Source organism: Indicator indicator, unplaced genomic scaffold (assembly GCF_027791375.1).
Source record: "Indicator indicator isolate 239-I01 unplaced genomic scaffold, UM_Iind_1.1 iindUn_scaffold_61, whole genome shotgun sequence".
Taxonomy (NCBI): domain Eukaryota; kingdom Metazoa; phylum Chordata; class Aves; order Piciformes; family Indicatoridae; genus Indicator; species Indicator indicator.
Genome location: NW_026539192.1, coordinates 295,827 through 310,965, shown reverse-complemented (window position 1 = coordinate 310,965; position 15,139 = coordinate 295,827). Strand labels below are relative to the sequence as shown.

Sequence of the window (15,139 nt, the reverse complement as noted above, 5' to 3'; positions counted from 1 at the left end):
AGATAGGAAGAGAATTCATAGCGGACAACATAGAATAGGCATAGCATCGCAAATCGCTACGAACTAGCATCGAAGACATCGAATAGAAAATAGAATAGATAGAATAGCATAGACAATCAATAGAATCGCAAATTGGATAGACATACGAATAAACCTAGATCGCCTAGAATCGAATCGACTCGAATAGATAGAATAGAATAGGATAGGATCGGATGCATAGAGGACCAATAGACATAGATCGCCATAGAATCAGATAGAATAGGGTAGAATAGGCATAGCCTAGATACGACTCGAATAGACACCTAGAATCGACATAGCATCGACCATAGCATCGCTCGACCAATCAGCAATAGATAGGACGAGACATCGAATCGAGGAAATCCGAATAGACTCGCATAGCATCGAAACGCGCGACACACTAGCCTCGCACTAGAATGCGACCTAGAATCGCCTGAATAGCACGACAAATAGGCCATAGCCATCGCAGTACAAATCGCACTCGAATAGAAATAGAATTGGGATTGACTAAAATAGAATAGAATAGCCCAATAGACTAGCGTCAAATAGAATAGAATCAGAACTGGAATAGAATAGAATAGAATCGAATGGACATAGAATAGAGGCATAGAATCAGAGTAGAATACGACACTTAGCCACGAACTCGAGTAAACTAGAATCAGAATAGACAATAGGGAATCGAATCAGCATAGAATAGGGGGGTGCAATACGCATCGAATAGAATAGGCACTAGCGTAGAATAGAATATTCAGAACTCAAGAATCAGAATAGAGTCAGATGGCACACTCGACATGGAATAGCATCGAATAGAGTAAACTAGAATGGGGAATACGAATAGACTAGACATTGGATCGACTCAACCTCAGACTAGACAATACGCACATAGACAATAACGTCACAAGATGCAATCGACATGAATAGACTAGCCATAGCGTAACCATAGAATGGCAGTTAGACTAGAATAGCCTCGAACTTGGATACGCACTACACAATAGACATCGCCTCGAATCGCCAAGAGTTCCCTCGCATCGACATGACATCGCTAGAATGGAATAGCGTAAACACCACTGAAATATCCTAGCCTAGCCAAAGATCGCCTGGACCTGCCATAGCATCGCACTAAGCCTAGTCCTAGCCATCGACTCTCCTTGCCCACGCCTCTCACTACGCCACGAAGGCCTCCACTCTTCCACTCCATTCCACTCACCACTCCACTCCACTCTACCACCTCCACTTACCCCATCCACTCCACTCCACTCCACTCCACTCCACTCCACTCCACTCCACTCCACTCCACTCTACCCCACTCCACTCTACCCCATCCACTCCACTCCACTCTACCCCACTCCACTCTACCCCATCCACTCCACTCCACTCCACTCCACTCTATCCCACTCCACTCTACCCCATCCACTCCACTCCACTCCACTCCACTCCACTCTACCCCACTCCACTCCACTCCACTCCACTCCACTCCACTCCACTCCACTCCACTCCACTCTACCCCACTCCACTCTTCCACTCCACTCCATGGCAGCTGCAGTCCCATCACCCCCAGATGCTGACCTCAGTGGATACCTTTCCCTCCCTGCAGCTCAGCCTCTCCCAGAAAGCAGCAGCATAAGGGTCCTGGAACAGCTCAGGGACCTCAGAGCTCATCTCCTCCAATCTCTCCATCATGGGCAGGGACACCTCCCACCAACCCAGGATGCTCAGGGCCTCATCCAGCCTGGCCTGGAACACCTCCAGGGAGTGGGCAGCCACAGTCTCCTTGGGCAACCTGTGCCAGGGTCTAACCAAATGTCCCCTTTCTGGTTTTCCATAGAATTTCAGAATGGTAGAGGATGGAAGGAACCTCTGGAGGTCATTCAGTCCACCCCCATCCTGCTCCAGCAGGGTCACCCAGGGCAGGTTACCCAGGAACACATCCAGGTGGGGCTTGAAAGTCTCCAGAGAAGGAGACTCCACAACCTCTCTGGGCAGCCTGCTCCAGGGCCCCATCAGCCTCACACCAAAGAAATTTCTCCTCATGTTGAGGTGGAACCTCCTGGGGTCCAGCTTGTATCCATTGTCCCTTTTCCTGTCACAGGACACCACTGGGCAGAGCCTGGCCCCTTCCCCTTGCCCCCCACCCTGCAGATATTTGTAAGCATTGATCAGCTCTGCCCTCAGCCTTCTCTTTTCCAGGCTAAACAGCTCTCAGGGTTCTCATTGCCACCAGGATTTAAAGGCTGCCTTAGATCTGGAGGTGCTGGAAGGTGTCCAGAGAAGGGCCATGAGGATGAGCAGAGGGCTGGAGCTGCTCTGCTCTGGAGACAGCCTGAGAGAGTTGGGGTTGTGCAGGCTGGAGAAGAGAAGGCTCTGAGGTGACCTTCTGGTGGCCTTCCAGGATCTGAAGGGGGCTCCAGGAAAGCTGGGGAGGGACTTCGGAGGGTGTCAGGGAGGGGTAGGACTGGGGGGGATGGATCCAAACTAGAAGTGGGGAGATTGAGATTGGATGTGAGGAAGAAATTCTTCCCCAGGAGGGTGGTGAGAGCCTGGCACAGGTTGCCCAGGGAGCCTCATCCCGGGAGGTGTTCAAGGCCAGGCTGGAGGTGGCTGTGAGCAACCTGCTGTGGGGTGAGGTGTCCCTGGGCATGGCAGGGGGGCTTGGGCTGGCTGAGCCTTGAGGTCCCTTCCAGCCCTGACAAGTCTCTGATTCTCTGGTTCTGTGGTGCAGTGGTGGCCCTGCTAGAGTTAGATGCTGGCTGGACCTGACCAAGGTCTTTGCCACCCATAGTGCTCCTCAGCTCCATGCGTTCCAGGGGGCACCTGAAGCCCAACTGCACCAGGGCCTCAACTCCATGCCTCTGAGCCCCCCCTGATCACCTCTTGACCAGTTCCATCCTTGGCTCCATCTCACACAGGGTGGGAAGTGAAGAGAAGCCCCAGCCCAGCCCCCTCAGATCCCCTCAGGCAGCATTTTGGGGCCAAAACAGGGATTTTTTGTGGCCAGCTCACTGGGATTCACAGAATCAATAAGGTTGGAAAAGACCTCAAGGATCATCAAAGTTCAACCCAGTGGGAAATGACCACCACATCCCCCAGGAAATCCAGGAGCCTTGGTGAGGCTGGGATGCAGATATGGAACCTCCCCCTCCACCTCCAACCCCATCCTGCTCCACGAGGCCACCACCCACTGCCCCCCAGAGCCTTACCACGAGAGGAATGCTGACGAGAAGGCTTCCACCAAGCTGCTGCCACGCTTGGGCAGGGCCAACCTTCCTCCTCCTCCTCCTCCTTTACCATCTCCAGTGGTCATTGCTCAAGAACCAGCCCCTGGAAGAGGAGAGGCATTTGGGAGAGGGGTGGGGGAGGTGGGGAGGGGGCGGGGGGAAGGTCTCCTTGGAAGCCTCCCTGAACGCCAAGGCTGTAAACAAGGGCCAGGAATAACCAACCCCTTGGAATGATTTGCCTCAACTTCTAATTACACAATAAGGAAGCAGATTAATTAAGTCAAATACAAGCCCTGACCCCGAAGCTTGCAAGCAAAGCAGTTTATTTTAATTTCCCCCTTATTTTGCAGCGAGATAGAAGCGTTTGCTGCGGCTTGGAGAGGTTGGAAGCCAATTCCTTGCTGCCAGGCAGAGACCAAACCCAGCAGAGAAATTAAATTTCTTTTTTTTTTTTTTTTTTTTTTTTTTTTTTTTTTGCATCCCAGGCACCTCCTCGAAGGTATAAAAGGAGCAGGGCAGTGCCTGAGAGAAGCTAAAGGAGCTCTCCTTCTTCCACTCCTTGCTCCTCTCTCTTGCTCTCCTGCCTCGCTGCCACCCCAGGTCGTCCTCCTCCACCACCACCACCACCATGAGTCGACAGTGCTACACCTCCAGCTCCCTGCTGGGCAGGAGAGGCTTCTCCTCCGCCTCTGCCGTCTGTGCCCTGGGCAGGGGCACCGCCAGCTCGGCCTCCGTCTGCCAGCCGGTGGGGCGGAGGTGCGGGCTCGGGGGGGGCTTCAGCAGCCGCAGCGTCTGTGACCTGGGCAGGGGGCAAAGGATTTCCTTCGGGGGCAGCTGCCGGGGAGGCGGCGGAGGAGTCGTTTACGGCGGGGCCGGGCGCTGCGGTCTGGCCTATGGAGGAGGTCGTTTCGGCGTGGGCACCGTCGTGGGCTTCGGGAGCTGCGGAGGCTACGGAGGGCTGGGCGGCTACAGAGGGCTCGGGGACGGCGTGGCCGTGGGAGGCTACGGAGGCGGCGTGGGGATGGGCGTCGGAGGGAGATCCGAAGGGATCCGGGGAGTCAGCATCCACCCGGAGCTCCTCAAGCCTCTCTGCGTGGGGGTGGACCCCGAGGAGTGCCAAGTGAGGACCCACGAGAAGGAGCAGATCAAGAACCTCAACAACCAGTTTGCCTGCTTCATCGACAAGGTGAGACCCTGCCCCCCTCCCGGGCCCGGGGCATGGATGGGCTCCAGGGAGCCCCTCGGGAGTTGGCTCTCCTGGCACCTTCCCGTGGTAAATGCTGTGCTGCAGTGGATGCGAACTCCAGCACAGGAGGTTCCACCTCGACACGAGGAGGAACTTCTTCTTCACAGAGCCCTGGAGCAGGCTGCCCAGAGAGGTTGTGGAGTCTCCTTCTTCTCTGGAGACTTTCCAGCCCCATCTGGATGTGTTCCTGTGGGACCTGTGTTGGATTCTGTGGTCCTGCTCTGGCAGGGAGGTTGGACTCAATGATTTCCTGAGGTCCCTTCCAACCCCTAACATCCTCTGATCCTGTGATCCTGATAGGCCCTGGTGGTCCTGCTGGGATCTAAGCCTCCCCACAGGGGGTACCACATTGGTTTTTGACCTTTGGATGGGCACCAGCCTGCTAAAGAGCTAAAGCAGGAGCACACTGTAGGGATGCAGTGAAGCCAAAGCTGTGAGAGAAGGGCTGGAGACATGGAAATAGGAACAGGCAAAGGAGGAGGTTTGGTCACAAGTGAATTCTCTGAGGTCGCCAGCACAGCTCTCTGAACTCCGAAGGACTTCTGCACCTTTAGAACAGGTCCTGGGCTCCACCAAGGAGATGTAGGAAGAGATGTCTGGCCAGATTCAGAGAGTCAAGGAATGGGCTGGATTGGAAGGGACCTCAAAGATCAGCCAGCTCCAACCCCCTGCCATGCCCAGGGACACCTCCCAGCAGCCCAAGCAGCTCAGGGCCTCATCCAGCCTGGTCCTGAACACCTCCAGGGAGCAGGCAGCCACAGCCTCCCTGGGCAACCTCTTCCAGGCTCTCCCCATCCTTACTCTCCAGAATTTCTTCCTCCTCTCCATCTCCAATCCATCCCCCCTCATCCTGCCATTCCCATCCCTTGTCCCAAGGCTCTCCCCAGCTCTCCTGGAGCTCCTTCAGCTGCTGGAAAGCTTCTCTAAGGTCTCACTCTACAGAATTTCTTCCTCATCTCCAGCCTAAATCTCCCTTTGTGAGATGAACAATTCCAACTTCCCTGTTTCTCTGCACTTTGATTGAAAGAATTTGGTGGCTTCCAGTTTGAGCTCTCCCTGGTTTCTTGGCTAAGCCCAAAGGTTTTCACTCCTGGTTGGAGATGTGCTACAGGAAACCATTTTGCCAGTGGCAGAGAAATCTTTGCTCTGTTTGATCTTGATTCTTTTTTTTTTTTTTTTTTATCTTCTGAGCTATTCTGCAGCTGGAAAAACCAAACCAGCCCTTAACTCCTGTTCCTGCCATTTGAAAACACAGACAAAAAAATGATTTATTCATGCCCCATAAAACTCCTCCAGAGCCTTTTAATCTATGAGTGAAAGGCATGAGAAACATCCATGGCTGGAGCTGGAATCAGATACAGGCAAATGAGAGCCTGCATGGAGCTTTGAATGCCATCAAGGCTCATCAGAGGAGGCAGTGGAGTGGTGGCAGGGGGAGAGGTGGTGCTGGGTTTGAGCTGAGATTTGGTTAAACAGAGGATTGGCCTCACCACAGCGTTGCTCAGCCTGTGCTGCAAGTCCTGGGTGGGACCAGGTTGAGCAGGGAGAAGATGCTGGTCTCACTCAGCTCCTAACCATTTGCATTTCTCCTTTTATTCTGTTCCTTCTTTCATTCTTCTCCTTTTGGAAATGGAGAACCCCCCAAGTGCCTTAGTTTGGGACCAGGAGGAGTTGTTGCATGACCAGTGCAGAAACTCTGCAGGTGGAGTTGTTGGACAAGTGGAGAACTCCCAAAGTGCCTTAGTTTGGGACCAGGTGGAGTTAGTTTAGGACCAGGTGGAGTTGTTGGACAAGTGGAGAACCCTTCAAGTGCTTTAGTTTGGGACCAGGTGGAGTTAGTTTAGGACCAGGTGAAGTTGTTGGACAAGTGGAGAAGCCTTCAAGTGCCTTAGTTTGGGACCAGGTGGAGTTGTTGGACAAGTGGAGAAGCCTCCAAGTGCCTTAGTTTGGGACCAGGTGGAGTTGTTGGACAAGTGGAGAAGCCTCCAAGTGCCTTAGTTTGGGACCAGGTGGAGTTGTTGGACAAGTGGAGAAGCCTCCAAGTGCCTTAGTTTGGGACCAGGTGGAGTTGTTGGACAAGTGGAGAACTCCCAAAGTGCTTTAGTTTGGGACCAGGTGGAGTTGTTGGACAAGTGGAGAACTCCCAAAGTGCTTTAGTTTGGGACCAGGTGGAGTTGCTGGACAAGTGGAGAACCCTTCAAGTGCCTTAGTTTGGGATCAGGTGGAGTTATTGGAGAAGTGGAGAACTCCCAAAGTGCCTTAGTTTAGGACCAGGTGGAGTTGTTGCACAAGTGGAGAACCCTCCAAGTGTCTTGGTTTGGGACCAGGTGGAGTTGTTGCACAAGTGGAGAACTCCCAAAGTGCCTTAGTTTGGGATCAGGTGGAGCTGCACAAGTGGAGAAGCCTTCAAGTGCCTTAGTTTGGGACCAGGTGGAGTTGTAGCATGAGGAGAACCCCCCAAGTGCCTTAGTTTGGGACCAGGTGGAGTTGTTGCATGACCAGTGGAGAACCCTCCCAAGGTCCTTAGTCTGAGGTCCCTATGGAGTTGGTGCCTGACCCTCCTCCCATCTTTTGCTTCCCCCCCAGGTGCGGCTGCTGGAGCAGCAGAACAAAGTGCTGACCACCAAGTGGGAGCTGCTGCAGCAGTATGTCCTGCCAGCTTCCAGGAGGAACCTGGAGCCTGTCTTTGAGAACTTCATCTGCAACCTGAGGAAGCAGCTGGAGTGTGTGCTGGGGGAGAGAGAGAGGCTGGAGAATGAGGAACGTTGCCTCAGGGACCTGGTTCAAGAGTTCAAGTGCAAGTGAGTAGCAAGCAGGGAGAAGCTGCAGACCAGAGCCTGGCCCTGACTGCTGCTCCTGAGCCTGAAACCAGGGCAGCTGCACTGGCTGGGGCTGAAAAGTTGGGCACAGGATGGGGAGCAAGGCAGGCAAGGCCAGCATTGGGCTGGTTTCCCCTACTGGGGTCCCCTTGCTGCCCCTCAGAGGCTGTGCTGGACTGGGACAACTCTCCAGCCCCAGGGTTTCCCAAGGGAGAGGGGCAGGGAACCACTTTTCCTCTCCCTGATGCTCCTGCTCACCACCATGGTTGGCCATATCAAACCTCCCACCACCATCTGTGCCTGGGGCTCCCCCGTCTCTCCTGTCCCTGCTGCCACAAAACCCTCAGCCTCTTTGTCTCCACCCCAGGCTTTCTCCACTGGGGTTCCCAGAGGGAATTGTTTGCTTTAATCTGACCTGCAGATGTTCCTCAGCAGCTCCCTGTGTGCCCTGCTAAGCCACCAGGCAGGACACTTGGTGGCTGGTGGCACACAGCACAGGTTCAAAGAGAGATTTTTTTCTCCAGAGACCTCACAGTCAAGCAGCTCAGAGGTTTTTTTTTCCTTGCTGAGCCAGCACCCAAGGAGGTCAAACTCATGGAATCATCTTGGCAAAGTTCTCCCTGGTGCCAATTACTTGGTCATCAGGTCCTGGCTTTCCTTTCCATTGCACCTGGGAGTCACAGAGGTTGCTCAAGCTCCTGACCTCCCTCCAGGCTTTCTCAGTCAGAGTTTCCCCACAAACACCCAGGGCAGAGTCCTGCCTGCTTCAGAAGAACATCAGACAAAGCAGCAGGGCTGGGAGAAGCAAACCAAGCCTCCAGCTGAGGTCCAGGGCTTTGCTTTTCTGGTGGTTTGGCCTCGTTTCTGCCACCTCACCCCAGACGCTGCTGGCGTGGATGGTTTCGAAGTGCTGAGTGGGGAGGAGGCCAAGAGCAGAGAGGAGTTGCAAAGGCAGTGGGGAGAGGCTCTGGGTTGAATCACCCTCCCCATGCTCTCCACTGGTCACTTGGGTGGTGGGGATGGGACCTCTGGGGCTCTGCATCCCACCCCTCTCTCTCTCTCCCCCTTCCTTCTGCAGATATGAGGATGAGATCAACAAGCGCACAGCTGCTGAGAACGAGTTTGTGGTCCTCAAGAAGGTGAGACCCCAGGGCCAGTGCCAGGGAGAGCAGGGAGGAGTGTGGGCAAAGCCTGGGTGAGAGGCCAGGGAGGAGTGCCAGGAGTGTTGGCAAAGCCTGGGTGAGAGCCCAGGGAGAGGAATGGGAAGTCCTGGAACCAAGACACTGCCTGAGCCCTCAGCAGGTAGCCCCCAAAAAGAGGGAACCCAATGGATCTGGAGAACCTCTCCCAGGTTGGGGAGCACCTACAACACAACTCCAGAGCTTGAGGGCTGGAAATCACAGGACCATGGCATGGGGTGGGTTGGAAGGGAGCTTGGAGGTCATCTTGCTGCAGTGAGGTTTCCTCCACACCGCACAGCAGCCGTGGGCTTTGCCACAGTCCTCCTTGCTTCACCTCTCCTCACCCAACCCAACCTGTGGTGTCCCTGCAGGATGTGGACTGCCTCTACCTGACCAAGGAGGAGCTGGAGGTGAGGGTTGGACTCCTCAGGCAGCAGCTGGAGTTCTTGAAGTGCATCTATGCTGAGGTAAGAGCTCCCTGCCCACTGCCCTGGGGGACAATGCATCCTCTGCTGCTCCTCTCAGCTCTGACACCAAAACTAAGCACAGGGCCAGGCACCTTCCCCCCAGATCCTGGCATTTCACCCCCAAAACCTGACCCTCTTTGCCTGGCTTTGTCCCCACCACCACTGCACACACTTTGGGCAGGCTGAGGGGGCTCTTGGTTGCTCTTTTGCTCTAGACCACCCCTCAAATCCTAACCCAAACCACCCCTGGCACCCAGCTGAACACCTCACCCTTCCCAAATAATTTGTAGAATCATGGAATGGTTTGGGTTGGAGAAGGCCTCCAAGATCATGGAGTCCAACCATCAGCCCAGCACCAAAATCCCTCTGAGGTCACCCAGTCCAACCAGCAACCCAACCCCACCATGGCCACAGGGTTCTGGAACAGCTCCAGCGATGGGGACTCCACCACCTCCCTGGGCAGCCTGGCCCAGTACCTGGGAACCCTTGCTGGGAAGAAATTGCTCCTCATGCCCAACCTGGACCTCCCCTGACTATTTTTGCCCCCCAAATGTGGCATTTTTTACCAAACCACAGAAAGGACCTTCTGCATCTGCCTCTTTCCCAACCAAACCAGCAGCTTGGTGGCAAAAGGACTCCAAAGCTGCTGCCCCTGAGGAATTCACAGCCCAGGGAACTGCTGGAGCAGCCAGAACCACCCAGCTGCAATGAAGGCAGTTGCTCCACCAGGATTCTCCACCCTTCCTTCAGGAGCTCCAGGCAGCAACCCCACATTGTGCCACCAAAACAGGTCCCAGCTGCCAGGTTCTTGGTGGCAACCAATCATCCACCTGGAGAACCCCAAGCTCTGCTTCATGGCAGGTCCTCCCCCAGTCCTCCACACTCTAGCTGGGTGTTGATGGGAGGTCCTCCCTTAACCCTCTGAGCTCCAGTTGGGTGATGGTGGGAAGTCCTCCTCCCCTGACCCTCCAAGCTCCAGTTGGGTGTTGATGGGAGGTCCTCCCCCAACCCTCCCTGCTCCAGTCAGGTGTTGATGAAAGAACCTCCCCCAACCTTCCACCTTCTCACCAGGGCCTCCTTTGCCTGGGGCAGCTGGTTTGGGCTGGTGGAGGGAAGGGGCCTGAGATGGGTTGGATGTTGCAGGAGAGAGCTCAGCTGGACTGCCAGCTGTGTGACACCTCTGTCATCGTGCAAATGGACAACAGCAGGGACCTGGACATGGAAGGCATCATCAAAAGTGTTGAGTGCTGCTATGAGGAGATTGCCCAGAAGAGCAAGGCTGAGGTGGAGGCCTTCTACCAAACCAGGGTGAGTGCTCACACCACCAGCACAGGTGCCAATGAAACCCCTTGGCCACCAACCCCCTGAGGACCATTTCTGTCCTGTCTGACTCAGCTCCAAGCCACCCCACAGTGGTTTGCTAGAGGAAGGCCATGGCAGAAACCCCAACCCAACCTGAAAGCTGAGCTTTGAGGCTTTGCTGTGAGGACAGAGCACAGCAGATCCTGGTGTGGCTTCAGAGAGGTGTCCTCTGTGCACCTCCATCAGGAGCACCTTCCCTTTCCCAAGGGCAGATGCTCAGGACCTGCCCAGAGCTGTCATCCAGGCTGGGCTGAGGTCAGGTCTCGGTGCTTCCTTGGGAGCATCAACATCAAGGAGGCCCTGGAGAGGCACCACCTTGCCTGGGAGGGCTGCTGTGGGTGGTTTAATGTCATCCTCTTCCCATGCCATAGCTGGAGGAGCTCCACAGCAGCAGGGGCAAGTTCTGTGATGACCTGAGGAACAACCAGAGCGAGATAGCTGAGCTGAACAGGATGATCCAGAAGCTGCAGTGCGAGTCAGACAACGTCAAGAAACAGGTAGGGGCAAGGGCTGGGTGCTGCCTGGGCAGTGGGGAGGGCAACTTCTCCAGCCAAGGGCTTCTTCTTCACCAGCTCCCACTCTGCTGAGCTGCAGAGAGCCTCCCAGCCCAGCTCCAGCTGATGGTTTGTAGCTTCTCATCCTCTGCTGAGGCAGGAAGGAGCAGGTTCATTCCTCACTGAGCCTCACAGGGACACCCAACTCCTTCATCCCAAACAGCTTGGCCACCACATGTCCTCCACCATTCCCTTCACCCCAGGCCCACCACATATCCACCCTCATCCCTTTCACCCCAGACCCACCACACGTCCACCACCCCCTTCACCCCAAACCCACCACACGTCCACCACCCCCTTCACCCCAGACCCACCACACATCCACCACCACCCCCTTCACCCCAGACCCACCACACACCCACCACCACCCCCTTCACCCCAAACCCACCACACATCCACCACCCCCTTCACCCCAGACCCACCACACATCCACCAGAACCCCCTTCACCCCAGACCCACCACACACCCACCACCACCCCCTTCACCCCAAACCCACCACACATCCACCACCCCCTTCACCCCAGACCCACCACACATCCACCAGAACCCCCTTCACCCCAAACCCACCACACGTCCACCACCACCCCCTTCACCCCAGACCCACCACACGTCCACCACCACCCCCTTCACCCCAAACCCACCACACATCCACCACCACCCCCTTCACCCCAGACCCACCACAGTCCACCACCACCCCCTTCACCCCAAACCCACCACACATCCACCACCACCCCCTTCACCCCAAACCCACCACACATCCACCACCACCCCCTTCACCCCAAACCCACCACACGTCCACCACCACCCCCTTCACCCCAGACCCACCACACATCCACCACCACCCCCTTCACCCCAGACCCACCACACATCCACCAGAACCCCCTTCACCCCAAACCCCCCACACATCCACCACCCCCTTCACCCCAGACCCACCACACATCCACCACCACCCCCTTCACCCCAGACCCACCACACACCCACCACCACCCCCTTCACCCCAAACCCACCACACATCCACCACCACCCCCTGCACCCCAGACCCACCACACATCCACCACCACCCCCTTCAACCCAAACCCACCACACATCCACCACCACCCCCTTCACCCCAGACCCACCACACATCCACCACCACCCCCTTCAACCCAAACCCACCACACATCCACCACCACCCCCTTCACCCCAGACCCACCACCTGTGTCCACTGTTATCCCCTTCACCCCAGACTCATCACACATCCACCACTAGTCCCCTCACCCCAGACCCACCACACATCCACCACCCCCCTCTTCACCCCAGACCCACCACACATCCACCACCACCCCCTTCACCCCAGACCCACCACACATCCACCACCACCCCCTTCACCCCAGACCCACCACACATCCACCACCACCCACTTCAGCTTGGCCCCCTGCCTAAATCTGGGCTCTCTGGCAGTTCCTAGCTGAAGAACAAGGGGGTGCAGGAGGAACCTGGTGGAGATACCTCCTGATGTGCCACCCCTGGCCACCCTCTTGGCCCTTGCTGCCCCCCCAGATCTCAGCTCTGCAGACAGCCATCTGCGACGCGGAGCAGCGCGGGGACTGTGCCCTCAAGGACGCCAGGCAGAAGCTGATCGACCTGCAGACTGCCCTGCAGCAAGCCAAGGACAAGATGGCATGTCTGCTGAGGGACTACCAGGAGCTGCTCAACGTCAAGCTGGCCCTGGACATCGAGATTGCCACGTACAGGACACTGCTGGAAGGAGAGGAGAGCAGGTAGGAGCTGGCTGCACCTCGGAACCCTGGAGGGCGAATCACAACAGGAGAAGGGAGAGGTGGGGAGGAGTGGTGAGGTGGAGGCAGCTACCCAGGGGTGCAGAAGGGATCTCCTCCCCTTTTCCCTCCCCATGGGTGCAGAGGGGGCCTCCATCCTTTTTCTGTCCCCATGGGTGTAGAGGGGACCTTCACTTCTTTGCCCTCCCCATGGGTGCAGAGGAGACCTCCATCCTTTTCCTACCTCATGGGTGCAGAGGGGACCTCAACCCTTTTCTGTTCCCATGGGTGCAGAGGGGACCTCCACTTCTTTTCCCTCCCCATGGGTGCAGAGGGGGCCTCCATCCTTTTTCTGTTCCCATGGGTGCAGAGGGGACCTCCACTTCTTTTCCCTCCCCATGGGTGCAGAGGGGGCCTCCATCCTTTTTCTGTCCCCATGGGTGCAGAGGGGACCTCCATCCTTTTCCTACCCCGTGGGTGCAGAGGGGACCTTCACCCCTTTGCCCTCCCCATGGGAGCCCAGAGGACCACACTCTCTGCCTTCTCCTCCTCCCAGGGCAGCTGGTTCACAGCTGCAGCCACATCCTCAGCTTGTGGCACCAAGAGAGGATGGGAAGTTAAGACATTGATGGGACCTGGGGATCCAAGGTGCTTTGGTGGCCAGTTGGGACCAAACCAAACCTCACACCTGGGTGGGTGGAGGAGCTGAAGTGCCTGCAGGCTTTCTGAGGAGGCAGTGGGTGGGCAGCTCCTCTGTTTGCTTGGGTGTCTGAGGAATGAAAACATCTCTGAGACCTTTCTCTTCTCAACAGGATATGCACCGGCAACCCTGTCAGCGTAGGTAAGAGGATGAAGCATTCCCCTCCTTGCCTTCCAGGTCCTTCAAGCTCAGAAGTCTCCTGCTTGGTCCTTCAAGCTTAAAAGTTACCTTCTTGGTTCTTCAGGCTTAGAAATTTCCTTCTTGGTCCTTTGAGCTTAGAAGTTTCCTTCTTGGTCCTTTGAGCTTAGAAGTTTCCTTCTTGGTCCTTTGAGCTTAGAAGTTTCCTTCTTGGTCCTTTGAGCTTAGAAGTTTCCTTCTTGGTCCTTTGAGCTTAGAAGTTTCCTTCTTGGTCCTTTGAGCTTAGAAGTTTCCTTCTTGGTCCTTTGAGCTTAGAAGTTTCCTTCTTGGTCCTTTGAGCTTAGAAGTTTCCTTCTTGGTCCTTTGAGCTTAGAAGTTTCCTTCTTGGTCCTTTGAGCTTAGAAGTTTCCTTCTTGGTCCTTTGAGCTTAGAAGTTTCCTTCTTGGTTCTTCAGGCTCAGAAGTTTCCTTCTTGGTTCTTCAGGCTCAGAAGTTTCCTTCTTGGTTCTTCAGGCTCAGAAGTTTCCTTCTTGGTTCTTCAGGCTCAGAAGTTTCCTTCTAAGTCCTCCAAGCTCAGAAGTTTCCTTCTAAGTCCTCCAAGCTCAGAAGTTTCCTTCTTGGTCCTTCAAGCCTAGAAATCTCCTTCTAGGTCCTTCAAGCTTAGAAGACTCCTTCTAACTCATAGAATGATAGAATTGTCAGGGTTGGAAGGGACCTCAAAGATCAGCCAGTTCCAAACCCCTGCCATGGGCAGGGACACCTCACACCACAGCAGGTTGCTCACAGCCACATCCAGCCTGGCCTTACCTCCAGGGATGAGGCTTCCACCACCACCTCCCTGGGCAACCTGTGCCAGGGTCTCACCACCCTCCTGGGGAAGAATTTCTTCCTAACATCCAAATTCTTCAAGCTTAGAAATTTCCTTCTAAATCTTTCAAGCTTAGAAGTTCCCTTCCAAGCCCTTCAAGCTTAGAAGCTCCCTTCCAAGTTCTTCAAACTCAGAAGTCTCCTTCTAAGCCCTTCAAGCTTAGAAGTCTCCTAAATCTTTCAAACTCAGAGGTCTCCTTCCAAGTCCTTCAACTTTAGAAGTTTCCTTCAAGTCCTTCAAGCTCAGAAGTTCCCTTCCAAGCCCTTCAAGCTCAGAAGCCTGCTCCTCAGCTGGGCTCTCCCCCTCCTTCCCCGGCTGTGACCGAACCTGTTTCTCTCCCACAGCTGTGGTCAGCGGCGGAGGCACCGTCGGGGAGTGCCGGTCCCTGTCTGGAATAGGAGGCAAATGCTCCGTCAAGACCGGAGGGGCTGCTGCAGGGCTGGGGGTGGTCTCCTCCTTCGGCGTGGGCGGCGCTGGCTTCAGCACCCGCAGCGTGGATTGCCTGCCCAGGGTGGGGGCAGGGTTCGGGGCCAGGAGCGCCGTCAGCTGCGTGGGGCGAGAGGTGCTGACGGCCGAGGGGGGGCTGCAGTGCGCCCCCGCCGTGGGCACCTTGGGCAATGTGATGTGCGCGGGGGTGGAGCAGTGCAGCCCGGGGGCTGTCATCATCCCCGGCGCGGGGGTGTGCGGCGCTGGCAGCAGGTACAGCACAGCCGTGCGGGTGGTCAGGACAACTCGGTAGGGAAGCAGGGGGGAGCCACCCAGCAGCGCTGGAGGAGAGATTCAGCATTTCTGCAGTAAAAAAAAAAAAAAAAAAA

The 15,139-nt window shown here is 55.7% G+C and overlaps 1 protein-coding gene across 1 annotated transcript; it reads left to right on the top strand.

Annotated features, from left to right (window-relative positions):
- Positions 1 to 3,861: 3,861 nt before the first annotated feature.
- LOC128980069 (keratin, type II cytoskeletal cochleal-like) lies at positions 3,862 to 15,063 on the top strand. The gene is made up of 9 exons (XM_054398509.1): positions 3,862 to 4,419; positions 7,066 to 7,280; positions 8,377 to 8,437; positions 8,851 to 8,946; positions 10,090 to 10,254; positions 10,680 to 10,805; positions 12,402 to 12,622; positions 13,432 to 13,460; positions 14,669 to 15,063. Exons 1-9 carry the CDS (start codon positions 3,862 to 3,864, stop codon positions 15,061 to 15,063), a joined length of 1,866 nt encoding a protein of 621 aa, XP_054254484.1.
- Positions 15,064 to 15,139: the final 76 nt, after the last annotated feature.

Coding starts and splice junctions, on each gene's coding strand:
- LOC128980069 (XM_054398509.1), top strand. CDS start 3,862: ATGAGTCGACAGTGCTACACCTCCAGCTCCCTGCTGGGCAGGAGAGGC. Junction 10,255..10,679: donor AGGCCTTCTACCAAACCAGG/GTGAGTGCTCAC, acceptor CCCATGCCATAG/CTGGAGGAGCTCCACAGCAG. Junction 12,623..13,431: donor CTGGAAGGAGAGGAGAGCAG/GTAGGAGCTGGC, acceptor TCTTCTCAACAG/GATATGCACCGGCAACCCTG.